Source organism: Grampus griseus, assembly GCF_964374135.1.
Source record: "Grampus griseus genome assembly, chromosome: 15".
Classification (NCBI taxonomy): domain Eukaryota; kingdom Metazoa; phylum Chordata; class Mammalia; order Artiodactyla; family Delphinidae; genus Grampus; species Grampus griseus.
In genome coordinates this window covers 57,745,077-57,758,997 of record NC_139009.1, presented here as the reverse complement: position 1 = coordinate 57,758,997, position 13,921 = coordinate 57,745,077, and the positions used below count along the sequence as shown (strand labels likewise).

The following is a 13,921-nucleotide window of genomic DNA, read 5'->3' as shown; positions in this document are numbered from 1 at the left end:
TTCTGTTTGCTTTTTTTTTTTTTTTGGAAATGTGAACACATAGTTTTGCGATGACCTCAATAAAGATCACCTATCAACCACTGTATCTGAAAATGAGACATCTGTATATTCACCATGTGCTCTGGTCACCTAAGACTTTTGTGTAAAATTAGTGATATTTCCATCTTGAGAGTTAGCTTCAATTTGCTCTCCTATTAAATGCTATTGTAACATGTAACATCTAAAATATAATATAGAGCTGGATGTGTATTAAGTGCTTTCTGATGCCTAAATTACTCTAAGGTTTTTATTTTATAGCTATTTACTTATAAGAATTTTAGTGAGGTATAACTGACATACAGTAAGTTGTATGTAAAGTGTATAATTTGATAAGTTTTGACACAGGTATACAATCACGGGGTGATACCACAATAAAGATGGTGAACACATCCACCACCCTCAGAAGTTTCCATGTGCCCCTTTGTAATCTCTTCCTCCTGCCCTGCCCCACACCATGTGACCACTGATCTGCTCTCTGTTGTTGTAGATTAGTTTGCACTCTCTAGAATTTTATGCAAATGGAATCATATAGTAAGTATTTTTTTTTTTGGTCTGGCTTTTTTTTACTGAGCATAATTATTTTAAGATTCATCCATAATTATTTTGAGGTTTATACATAGTCTATTTCTTTTTATTGCTGACTATTATTCATTGTATGAAAACCACAGTTTTATCCATTCATGTGTTGATGAACATTGGAGTTGTTCACAGTTTCTGGCTCTTAAAAATAGAGCAGTTATAAACATTGATGTACAAGTCTGTGCCAGGATATAGATTTTACTTTTTTCCCCTTGGGTAAACACCTAGGAGTAGAACAGCTAGGTCATGTGGTTAGTGTATATTTAATGTTTTGAGAGACTGTCAGAACTGTTTTCCAAAGTGATTGTACCATTTTACATTTCCACCAACAGTGTATGAGAGCCCCTCCTTCAAATAGAAATATCTTTTAATGAAAATGAAGACCAAGGAGAGGATTAAACAATTGATTCAGAAGAGGTGCCTATGGGCCAACATGAGCTCTTTGAAAAACAGTGAAAAGTGAAAGAAATGAAACCACTTTTTGATGTTGCTTAAATGTGTCTGGTTTAAGCATCTAATTTCCAAATGGTAAACATGCCACCTACAAGTACCTTCCTTTGTGCTCACTTACCCAATTTTATTATGAACAATGGGAAACAACAGAGTAGGAATAATACAATTGCTTCTGAAATGACAATGTAAGGTGCTAATGATAATCTCCTTCCATTTCTGGAGGAAAAGAACTTTAAATGTAGAGCAGTTGGCAGGTTGCACACTTAATTCCAATTAGTTCCTTCCTGGAGTATTTGCTTACATAAAACACTGTGAGCTATTCAAGTCTGAGGCCAACATTGCGGGACCAGAGGAAAATTGTGCTTAGACAAGACGATGCATTTCCTAAAGAGGTGCTGAACTAGGCAGGGCCAATCTAACCATGGATCAATTTTCCTAATTACACAGAGGCTAATCTGCAAAAACATTTAATTAGGAACTTTAAAAAAGAGTCTGTATTAGAAGGGAAGCAGAATTATTTAAATGCAGGTAATGTCAAAGTTGCTATAAAGGTTCTCCACAGAGCAGGTGACTTCCTACATGTTTTAGAACAGGAACTGTAAATACAGTGGCATAAGCAACATGTTAAACGGCAACCACATGCTTGACCTGGGTATTGGGATAATGGGGAGTGGTGGAGAGTATGGTGAACTGGAAAGAGTACATGCTTCTTTTAAAGGGAAGTTATTCAGTCTCTAATAATCGTTATCTTGCAATAAGTACAGGCCCAATGTTACTAGATCTGATTTTTCAATACAAGACAAAAATCTGAATTTTTAGGTGCAATCAGACTTTTAAATGTTAGCAATAATTTTTTTTTTTTTAATTGCAGTGTGAGTCAAAAAGAACATATGTGCAGACCAGACAGGGCTTGTTGGCTGCCAGCTTATAACCTCTGGCAGTGGAGGAGTTTTGGGATGGCTCTCTCTCCAAATAGTTTCACTCATGACATTGACAAATTCTTTCTGATAGGGCAGAGGCTTACCTCCTCTTAGCATTAAGATTTCCTGTTAAAATGCAAAATAGTTCCAAGTGTATTTTTTTCTTTAGCCATCAAACAAATAATCAGCCATTAATATCTTAGCTGAAGCTGAATTAAGTCTTTAGAAACTTAAAGTTATAAAGGAGACCCAAAAAGGGTTTCTCTGTATAGCACGTGGTTACAGATGGCCATTCTGCTGTTGCTCACGTAATTCTGGGGGTGGAAAGTTGAGAGCATCTACTCCATTGTTGGAAAGCTTTAGTTGTAAAAGTTGCGTGTGTTGAGTCAAAACCCGCCTCCTTGAATTCCTCCCCAATCTCTCCATGGTGGTCTCCTGAAGCTATTTGTAGTAAGTCTAATTATTCCTTTCTGCATGGGAATTCTCCAAATATCCTTGTGAGTGTCTCGATTCTTTGTCTAAATCTCTGTGGTCACTCTGGTCCTTCCTCATCCCACAAGCATCTCATTAGCACCTCTTTGAGCAGATCTCTGCTATAGTGCTTCACGCGTGGTTTCGTAATTTGTCCGAACACATGACTATCTCCTAGAGCAGACTGTGAGGTTCATGGGGGGTTGGGACCAAGCACACATGTTGGTACTCAAATCTTTTCATATTGCTTGGTACATAGTAGACATTAAGAAGTGATGGAAAGAAAGAAGGAAGGGAGGGAAGAAGGAAGGAAGGAAGGAAGGGAGGAAGGAAGGAAGCAAGGGAGGAAAGAATCAGCGATTGGAGTCTTGGAAGCTTGACTATCCTGTGTTCTCCTGTAAATGGACCTTGAGAGCTTGTTCGGAGGTTGTAGTAGGGGAGCACAGCTACTTGTACATCCTTGACTGAAGAATGGACCCTTTTGAGGAAGGTCATCCTCTTCCACTGAGCATGCAACTTCAGGAGGGATACACATGGGAGGGAGGAAGGGGCCACCTGCCTAGCCAGCCAGATCAGCTGAATCAACCCTGGCTATCAATGGGGTGACAGATGTTGCAGCTGGGCTGCCCTCACATCCTGAATGAATTATTAATATGGTTTCCAGTTCCATCACCACTACTACTAGGAACATGCCTTTGTCAATGCCATTTTTAAAATATGGGACTTGGAACCATGGTCTGAACTTGGAATAGTGGAGCATGGTATTAGCTCTCTTGCCCTGGACACTGGATGGCTATTGATGCGCTCTAAGATTGCATCAGCTTTTTTTTTGTCAGAGGCATTCTTGTTGGCTCTCAAGATATCTATGCTTCTCCTCGCTTTTTCTTTTTCTTTGCATGAACCGTTACTAAGTCAGGTTTCTCTAAACCTGCTTGTATGTGAAACTGACGATTTGCAAGTTCAGCATCTTATATTTGTCCCATTAAATTTCACCCTATTATTTGCAGCCCAACACAGAAAGATCTGTGTTGGATCTCAGTTTTACTGTCCACCCAGTGCATTATCTCACTGCCTGTCTCAGAGCTCTGTTTGCTGTCAGAACCATGGCTGTTGCTGAGTTGTTGGTGAGAGCCAGCTGAGATCCCTGTCTTGGGAGAATGCAGTCATCAGCATAGCGTGTCTTAAGTGGATAGGCCAGGGTGGGGCTCCACAGCAGGGGCTGCTCTGGGGGCCAGGGAAGGGAAGTAATTCAGAGAGTGAGGGGAGGAAGCAGAGAGGAAAGGTTTTTGATGAAAGCAAGTTCTATCTTCTTCACAGATCTGTCTAGGGCTTAGTCTCAACATTTTTTTTTTACAAATATGAACAATGAACTTTACAAATATGAATAATATTTCCTTGTTCACGTTCTCCTCCAGTACGTATTGAGTTAATGAATCATTTTGCTGATACTCTGAACTCTACCAAGGCTTCCCCAATTTTCTTTCAGTAGAGAAACATACAGGCATGTTTTTCTCATCTAGGTGTGATATTATCAACATCATGATGCTCATATTGACCTTCAATCCTTATTAAAATGATACTGATGATAATAATGTCACCTTGCTTTGTTGTAACAGTTTATGCTTTTTAAAGCACTTTCACATAAATCCCTGGCCCTGGCTCCTTGCAGTGGCCTAATGAAAATCACACAGGGGGTATGCTTAGGTCTACCTGACAGGAGTTCACAGCCCTGGACAATGAAATGGCCTCCAATGCTTCATGAAAGCCATGCTTACTCCAGGGAATGATCAGCGACAGACCTTTAAGGGAATCCTTGGAAGAACTTTTGGTGTAAGGATATCTTGTGAAAGTTTTATTTTCTTCTTAGTAAACTTATTCTCTAATCTACATGTTTTAATCCTCATGATTCTAATTCAAGAGAGGTGGGAGCTTGCTTTTTCAAAACCTAGGCTAGGTCCCATCACTGTGTCTTGTATTAATTTTTTTATAAGAAATAAAGGAAATGGAAGGGATGGATTGGGAGTTTGGGGTTAGCGGATGCAAACTAGTATATGTAGAATGGATATAGAACAAGGTCCTACTGTATAGCACAGGGAACTATATTCAATATTGTGTGATAAACCATAATGGAAAAGGATATAAAAAAGAATGTATATATGTAGTTATAACTGAATCAATTTTCTGTACAGCAGAAATTAACACAACATTGTAAATCAACTACATGTCAATTAGAAAAAAGAAATAAAATAAATAGAATTGGATAGTTTACTCTGATACAGGAAACTATTGTTTGTCCATAAAATATGGGATATTGCACATAAGCCAGAGATTTTAAAAATATTTAAAGAAAGATTCCTTGGATTGGATTTACCAGAGATTTGTCTATTTTATTGGTTCTACCAAAGAAACAGCTCCTGGGATAATTAAGCAGTGGAATTGTTTTAATTTGTTTAAGTTTATTAATGCTTTTAAATATTTTTTCTTATATGTTCCTTAGCTTTAAAAATATCTTTTATTTAATTATTTTTCTTTTCCATTACATAAGAAACATACTGAAAACTATGAATTTGCTAGGATCAGATCTTGTGGACCCTGGTATTTCTGTGCCGTATTCATTACGTTTATATATATGGTCTTTTTATTGTCTTGAACACCTCAGTGGTAAGTAAAGGAGATTTTGGTTTCCTAATCTTTGATTCAAGAATTATTTAAGAAGATACTCAATCCGAGTGATTGAAATTTGGTGGTCTTTTGGGGCCTTGTTCTGTCTTTGGCTATTTCTAATTCTGCTTCATTTAAAATAGTTCAAAGTTCTGATAACTTCTTGAGATCAGGTGAAATCTTATAATTAAGATTAGGTGAAACCCTTATAATTAGTTAATAAGGGTCGAATGAGCAAAAATCGGTACATTGTATGAATCAAGACATTTGGTCAACATTTATTGACCACCTATTAAGTACCATGGACTCTGTTAGGCAATGGGAAGTGGAGAGAAATAAGATTCCTTCTCTGTCCCCAAGAACCGTACAGGAGGGGAACTGATTATGCTAGTGAATTAACAGAAGCTGTATTCATTGTCTTTAGATGTTCTGATTCAGTACAAGGTTGCAAAACATCCAGTAGGATTGCTAAACTGCAAGTCTGGGGTTTTTCTTCATGAATGAGATAACTGCACAATTAAGGAACTCCCCTGTTTTCTAATTGCTTTAAAGTAAAGGAGTTATAAAAATTGTGGAGACAGATTTACCTTGAAGCTAATGAACCCTAGTTAAGCCTCCTGGCACTGGGCTCATGTGGTCATATGCTTTTGTAAATTTGCAAAGGTAAGATTTTTCAATTCCTTTTCTTAAGAATGTTCTCCTGGACCTGTCTTTGTGGCAACCACATTTGTTCCTGCCATCTGTGTTACCAGGTAGCAGTGTATTTAAAGGTCAATAGATAATCTTTGTTGATTGCTTTTCTTCAGGAAATTTACACGTCTCTGAATAGTCAGTCTCCAAGTACTGCTAACAACTTTAAACGTTTACATATATACTTAGTGTTTTGTTGTTGGCACATACTAGTCACTACATCTAACTCCTTGAAAAGTGTTTCAACTATTCTAAAATAGAGCCAAGAAACTGGAATGGAATCCTCAAGGAATTACCTCATTTATACCAATAAAATATGCCATAAAGAATAAAACTGTACAGTGTTTGAAAAAGCTTGAAAGTTCTTCCTCACTCCTTATGGGGTTGCATGATATATTTTCTATGACAAATTAATAATTGGCATTTGGGGGCTTCCCTAGTGGCGCAGTGGTTGGGGGTCTGCCTGCCGATGCAGGGGACGCGGGTTCGTGCCCCAGTCCGGGAGGATCCCACATGCCGCGGAGCGGCTGGGCCCGTGAGCCATGGCCGCTGAGCCTGCGTGTCCGGAGCCTGTGCTCCGCGACGGGAGAGGCCACAGCGGTGGGAGGCCCGCGTACGGCAAAAAAATAATAATAATAATTGGCACTTGGTATTTTAGGAGACTAGAAAGGCGATGTTAACAGTGAACTCTCAACGGTGAAATACTACAGGTCCTGGAGCACAGGAACTCATGGAGAGAAAGTTTATCCTTTTTGTATCACCAGCACTTACCACAGTGCCTGGCATTCAGTAGGTGCCTGACAGTACTTTTTAAATAAGAGTGATGGGAAACCTGTCAGGAATTATACAAAGAGAGCCAGAATGGTTGAAATTTTAGGCAGTCCATTATAATACAAAACAACAGTAAGAACGTGATTTTGATCAGTTAGAGAAAATACTGTGGCTCAGAGAAGGCTGACTCTTTGTATAAGTGGAGGCTTGCTGTATTAATGATAAAATTATAATGGCCTTTTACTGGGATAATTGGCGTGGCCTATATCAACATTTTGTGAGGAATTGTGGATTAAGCAATTAATTATGATCAACATATTAATTACGGAGAGAGGTTCAGCACTGATTAAATAATTAAAAATACCAACATTTCAGAGGTGGCCTATGATCACTGTGATGGTTGCCATGAGGATGTAGGGTTAGACTCCACTTGTATCCAGAGAGGGGTACTGATGGTGATGTGTGGGAATCCAGTATTTCTGTAATACTCCCAAATTAGTTCCCATGAAAGGAGAGAATTTAGATAGGCTTTTCCAAACTTTCAAACAACTGGCATGTTGATTCCTTATTCCCTTTTTTCCCTAGAAGCAAATTTATTCAGCAGTTTCTACTCCTCTTTTCCCCCTCCCCTTTCCTGCCCCACCTCCCTTCTTCTCTACTGATGAAGTAAACATGTGACTTGAATTCAAAATCTCACTATTTGTGTGACAGCAATTAGCATTTAATTTCAATTTACCTCCTGCACATATGGTGGATGGTTCAGCTGCTAGAATTTCGATGCAGGACTTCTTCAAAATCTAGGAGGAGAGGAAATCAAAAAAGTCAAAGCACAGCTTATTTTGTTAAAACAGAAAAGTGGGGTTTGCTTTTAGCTACCAAGATAGGAAGGCTCAGGGACATTATGTTGTAGTGGGTGGGTAAGTGGAGGATAACATTTTTACTAGTATCATTAATGTCAAGCATTTAATGAGCCAGCACTCTGCTAGATGCTTCTGGGTATCCCAAAAATCCATAGGAATTATTCATTCATTTGATCTTTAGGCAGATATTTATTGAGTCTATGATACACCAGTCCTAGTGGTTTAGAGAGGTTTAACATCTAGTTGAGGAAATGGGACCTACACCTGAAAAGAAAAATAACAATGGCCCAGCCTATGTGGTAGGTGCCAGGGTGAAGCGGCAGACGGTAGGAGCTACAGAGTTCATGGGGGAAATCACTGAGGGCTGCTACATGGGGAAGGGCTTCCTGGAAGAGGTGGGTACTGAGGGTAGGACTCAGTCAAGTGGGGAGGAGTAAGTTAGGGGAAGGTTAAGGTCCAAGCAGGGAGTGGCATTTGCAAAGATGAGAAACTAGAAATACATAGACCTCTTTAGCTGGAACAAAGGAGCTGGAACAGTAGAAAAACGAGTGATAACAGATAAGCTGGAGAAGTAGGATGGAGATGGCCAGCCCTCTAGAGGGGACACATGTTCAGATTACTCAGAGTTCCCTTCTAGTTAGAGAAGTGGAAATGTTGCAGGAGAAGGAGGGCTTTGAAGGCGGCTTGTTGTGCCTCGCTCTTTAGGAGGACCTTACTTGCATGGAAATGTAGTCTTCCCCCCAGGAGAGTCTTGTAGGGTTGAGTGGAGAGTCTGGAGGACCCCACGACCGCACAGGGAATTAATAATGAAGGCTTCTTCTGGCAAAAGCAGGGTACCTGACTGGTAGGGTTCAAGCTTTTCTCCACCATTTCTGAATGCCGTCTCTTATTGCATAATGATTCTAAAATTTCGACCAAGCATTTTAAACAAGTATAGGACACTGAGTTAATTTACCGAGCAAAGGCAGTATCTTTATTTGGGCTTTACTTAATTTGGAAATGGAGATGGTTCAGAGGCCTGAAGGAAACTCTCTCTCTATTTATGAAAGGGGCATTTGTTAAAGGAATTAAGAGTGAAGTAAAATGTAAAGTCCATAAAAGAAAACAGCATCTTTTAGCATTGGGAAACACCCATTTACTTGTATGGATGTATGGATTTATATAGGCTTCTTTGTTCCAGCTTAAGTGACACACACACCACAAGATACAATCAAATAAAATACAATAAATTCAACAGGGGAGGAAATGGATTAAAGGGAAAATAAGGGGAAGATGAAGTAAGGAGTGAGAATAGCATAGAAAAATACATTTTGGATTATGTTTTATTAAGAGCTTATTTCCTTGCTAGGAGCAGCTCATGAATTTAGTTCTAAGCTTTCTAGTAGCAAATGAGAAGGGCAGACAATATTTATGAGATTCTCAATCTGAAGAATGAAAACAAACCAGTTTCTCAGAAGAGATAATATTTACCCATTCCAGAGAGAAATCTGGGCGTCCTCATAGAGAAGCATTGTGAAAGGAAGTGAACGACAGGCTTGAGAAAATTGTTCTCTGATGTACAGATGACAGAACATTCAAATGCAGTCATTGAAACAGGCTCCCTCACAACCATGTGTCTTAGGTAATTCTCTATACCTGAGAGTAATAAGAAGCAGCACAGTCCTCCCTGTCTTCAGGAGGATTGGTCCAGGACCCCCGCGGACAGCAAAATCAGAGGATGCTCAAGTCCCTTATATAAAATGGCGGAGTATTTGCATATAACCTACACGCATTCTTCCATATACTTTAAATGATCTCCAGACTGCTTATAATACATAATACAATGGAAATGCTAATGTAAATATTTACCAGCACGAAGCAAATTCAAGTTCTGCGTTTTGGAACTTTCTGGATTTTTTCCCCCACTATTTTTGATCCCCAGTTGGTTGAATCTGCAGATGTGGAACCCACGGATACAGAGGGCAGCCTGTATTTCTTTTTCTTGACAATTCTAAAATCCAGATTTCCAGCTGACAGTTTTTTCCTGACATTATTTCTGATTCTTTTACAATTTAAAGGCATTTTCGTATTTTGATTCCTCTATTTGTTTTCAGCTTCTGCCTCATTCCACAGTCAAAGCAATTTGTTCCTTTTTGTCAGTGTTTGCCTTATTTCTTCTCCCTCTGGCTTACCCAGTCACCGTCCATCTCAAACATAGGTGCAGCCTCAGTTCTCCCTGGTCCCCAAGGATCTGCCATCACCTCTGAGCCCTTCACTGACATTCTGACTGGGGATCAGGGACCCCAAGGATGTATCCTGGACATCCATGTTTTGCTTCTGGCTTTTCCATCCTGCCTTTCCAGTGGTCAATTGGTCCTTCAGATGCAGCAGCAACCTAGGACTGGGGCTTGCCAAAATCTTCATCCAGATCCTTGCCAGTGACTCATACCCCAGATAACAACTGCCCTATCTGAGCTGTGATGAAGTCCACTCCCCTCTCCCCCCAGTTTGCTGCCATTGGGCTCCTCCTGGCTGAAGGGCCACCTTAGCTACTGGTTGCCATAACTCAGAGAGGCAGGCACGCCCTTCAACATGTCTTCAGGTATAAATCTCTTAATAGGCCACATTGGGAGATCCAGAATTAACCCATATGGAGAACTTTATTAAACAGTGACATTAGAACAACACAAAGCTTTGTTTATGTTTTAAATAAAATTCCTCTGTCTCCTTTTATAAATTACTTTATCATCTACAACTAAAGATTTCAACAGTCCAAGAATGAAAATTGGGCTATCCCATCTATCCTGTCTCCATTCCCCAAACTCCATCAAAACACATAAATGAAATCTTCACCCATGTTAAGTTCCTGACTTTGAAGCAACATTTTTTTTTTTAAAGTGACTCAGCCCTTGTAGTGTTGTTGTTTGGGGAGGTCACCACTCTTTTTATTTTTTAAATTTATTTTATTGATTTATTTATTTTTGGCTGTGTTGGGTCTTTGTTGCTGCGCACGGGTTTTCTCTAGTTGCGGTGAGCAGGGGCTACTCTTCGCTGTTGCGAGCGGGGGTTACTGTTTGTTGCGGTGCACGGGCTTCTCATTGCGGTGGCTTCTCTTGTTGCGGAGCACGGGCTCTAGGTGCGCGGGCTTCAGTAGTTGTGGCTCGCGGGCTCCAGAGCACAGGCTCAGTAGTTGTGGCGCATGGGCCCAGTTGCTCCGCGGCATGTGGGGTCCTCCCGGGCCAGGGCTTGAACCCATGTCACCTGCACTGGCAGGCGGATTCTTAACCACTGAGCCACCAGGGAAGCCCGTGAAGCAACATTTTTGAACCAACCCTAACACTTAGCCAGGGGTGAGTAAAGGAAACACCCGTGAATCTCTGACCACAAAGACACACTTACAGGTTTTGTCATAATAAACACATGCTGTATTATTCTCTCAAAGTGTCTGCAATTAGCTGATAAATCTAAGGAGTGTATAAAGGGCCAAAAAATTTCAGCCAAGGGCTGTGATTCAATCCAGTAAAAACACAGCTTTCCCAATCTTAACTTAAAACATCTGGAAGGGATGCATTGCAGCCAATGGAGTAAAATTTATCAGTGAGGGGCATGGGCAGGACTTGTCTGGGACTGTAGCTTCTATGAGTTAGAAATGTCTGGTTTCAAAAGGTAGGAAGTCACAATGGCATGGGGTGGATTTGGGGGGTTCCTTTGGTTATTAGCAGCCCAGACTGTACAGCAATAAGTCTGTCCGAACCTCAGCAGACAGCAGATCAGCCTAGGGACTGGAGGCTGCATGGGGGTGGGGAGGCAGAGGATCCCTCCCCGACCTGGGCACTGGTAGCCATGGAGGAGGTAGAGACACAGCACTGGGAGATGGATGAAGGGAAATCACTAGACCGAGTGGAAAGAATTCACACAGGGTTGGGGCGACGTCAGAGGAGATAGTCTAACTGACCTCTGATGGAGACTGGCTAAGACTACCACATGCCTCAAGCATGATCCAATGTGAGGAGTTGGGTCCTGGTCCTGCTCCTGGTCCTGTACTTACCTGACCTGTGGTCCTTGACAAGTCCTTTAACTAGTCTGAACCCCAATTCTGGGAAACAGTTTAACATACTAATAGTTTAGTATTAAACTAAATTGGAGTCGAATTGCTTGAGTCAACTCACTCATGAGCACTGTGACCTTGGGCAAGTTCCATAACCTCTCTGAGTCTCTGTTTCCTCATCTGTAATAGTGGGATAAGAACAGCGCCGACTGCATGAGGTTGTTCAGTTGGAAGATTAAATGAGATAATATAGGCAGACTCCATAGCACAGGGCCTGGAAGTTCTCAAATAATGGTAGTTTTAATCTTAAGAACCTGGGCTCTGGAGACAGAAAAAATAGATTTGGGCTTTAAATAGATTTATGTCCAAATACAAGCCCTATCACTTACTGGACATGAGGATTTGGATAAGTTATTAAACTTCTGAATCTCAGTTTCTTTTTCTGTAAAATGAGAACAAGAAAAACACCTCAAAGGGCTGTCTGGTGGTAAAATGAGTAATAGACATGAATGCAGAGATATTTAGTTTGTAAAATCAATAGAACTTAGGTGGTAAAATTCATATTGGATTAGAGAGTGAGGAAAAGAGTGAGATTAAGGAAAACTGACAAGGTTTTTATTTTATAGACAGAACTAGACAGATGGGATTGGTCAACAAATAGTATTTAACAACCTTAGGCCATCAGCCAAAAGTGCCCTTCATGAAAACAAGGCACCAGAAATGTGCTCAGAACAACCTTAGTAGTAAAGCACTTAGTAGGATGTCTGACACATATTCGGTTCTCAAACAATGGTAGCTGTGACTGTTACCGCTGTTATTACTGCTACTACTGCTATTACTCTCGGGCAGAGATGGTTAGCTCATATCTGCTTCTATCCTATCACCCATCACTGGCCCCTTGCTAAGTCCTATTTGCTGAAAATGCCTGAAAGATGGCTAATAATATTTTCCTGCTACCTTTTGGGCAGATTTCAAAAAGAAGATATATGGGTAAGCACGTTTGAAATCTGCAAAGAACTCTATTGTAAGTACATGGGTTGTTACTGGTAGTGACACTCCTGCACACCTCATGAGAGTGTTGGGGGAGTAAAAGAGGCAGCAGATGTAAAAGAACTTTGCCAAGTAATAAGGGCTGCTTAATAGACTTAAAGTGAAATCGGACTTCCCTGGTGGCACAGTGGATAAGAATCCGCCTGCCAGTGCAGGGGACGCCGGTTCAAGCCCTGGTCCGGGAAGATCCCACATGCCACGGAACAACTAAGCCCGTGTGCCACAACTACTGAGCCTGTGCGCCACAGCTACTGAGCCCGTGTGCCACAACTACTGAAGCCAGCGCACCTAGACCCCGTGCTCCACAACAAGAGAAGCCACCGCAATGAGAAGCCCGCGCACAGCAACGAAGAGTAGCCCCAGCTCGCCGCAACTAGAGAAAGCCTGCACGCAGCAACGAAGACCCGACGCAGCCAAAAATCAATAAATAAATTTATTAAAAAGAAAAAGTGAAATCCATTGTGAACCAGTCCAGGTTGTATATATATATATTATATATAGATTCTAAAAATCTAAAGTCCTTTTTCATAAAGTTCAGACTTTATGCAGAGATTTCTCAAGAATACTTAAAGATTGTGAATATTTGCATAGAGTTGTTATGAATCCCTCCCTTACCATAAGCATACCTAATATTTTCCCCCCTAACTGCTCTGCCTCCTTCCCTAATAAAGTATCGGTCTTTATTTACTTGGCCACTTCCTGCTGGAAGACTTTTTGTGTGTTAATACAAGACCAGTTTCCTTTATCCATTCATAGTATAGGGTCCTTTTCCTTCCACATATCTAGACAGCATGTTTCTTAGTGTCTTACTTGTTGTGAAGGGTACCTTCTGCTTCAAAGATGTCTGGAGCTTGAAGTAGGCTGGCCCACGGGTGGTTAACTATCTATTGCCCAATTACATCTTTCGAGTTCTCTAAGACGAAAACCTAGTTTTCCTTAACCTCCCTCTCCCAGTCACCCTCCAAATCCAGTATGGATTTTGTGACCTAAGTCTACCAATGAAATATTTCTGTATTAATTCACATTTTAGTATAAATTGCTAAGAGGACTCACTGTGGTTTATAATTATATATTTATCTTTTTGATTGTTTGGTCATTGTCTATCTTCCTCAGACTATAACCTCTATAAAGGCAAGGAGATTTGTTTTTATCCACCACTGTACCCACAAGGCCTAATCTAGCACATAGTAGGCACTAAATAAACACTTATTGAATAAATAAATGGCACACTTTCTGCATGGCTTCATTAACTGACATTTTAGTATATTATGTATCAGTCTTTCTTTTTCCCTGTAAATATAATCTTTTCTGGTCTTTTAAATTAAATTAAATTTTAAATCTTTTAAATTAATCTTTTATAGTCTTTTGAATACAAGGCTATGTTCAGCATCTTGTAACAT

The 13,921-nt window shown here is 40.4% G+C and overlaps 1 protein-coding gene across 1 annotated transcript in view; it reads right to left on the bottom strand.

Annotated features, from left to right (window-relative positions):
* ANTXR1 (ANTXR cell adhesion molecule 1) overlaps window positions 1–13,921 on the bottom strand; it is a 243,880-nt gene that overhangs the window by 156,842 nt on the left and 73,117 nt on the right. Inside the window, exon 9 of the mRNA XM_082672424.1 lies at window positions 7,321–7,381. Within this exon, the coding sequence (XP_082528550.1) occupies window positions 7,321–7,381 (61 nt within the window). The remainder of the gene's footprint in view (window positions 1–7,320; window positions 7,382–13,921) is intronic.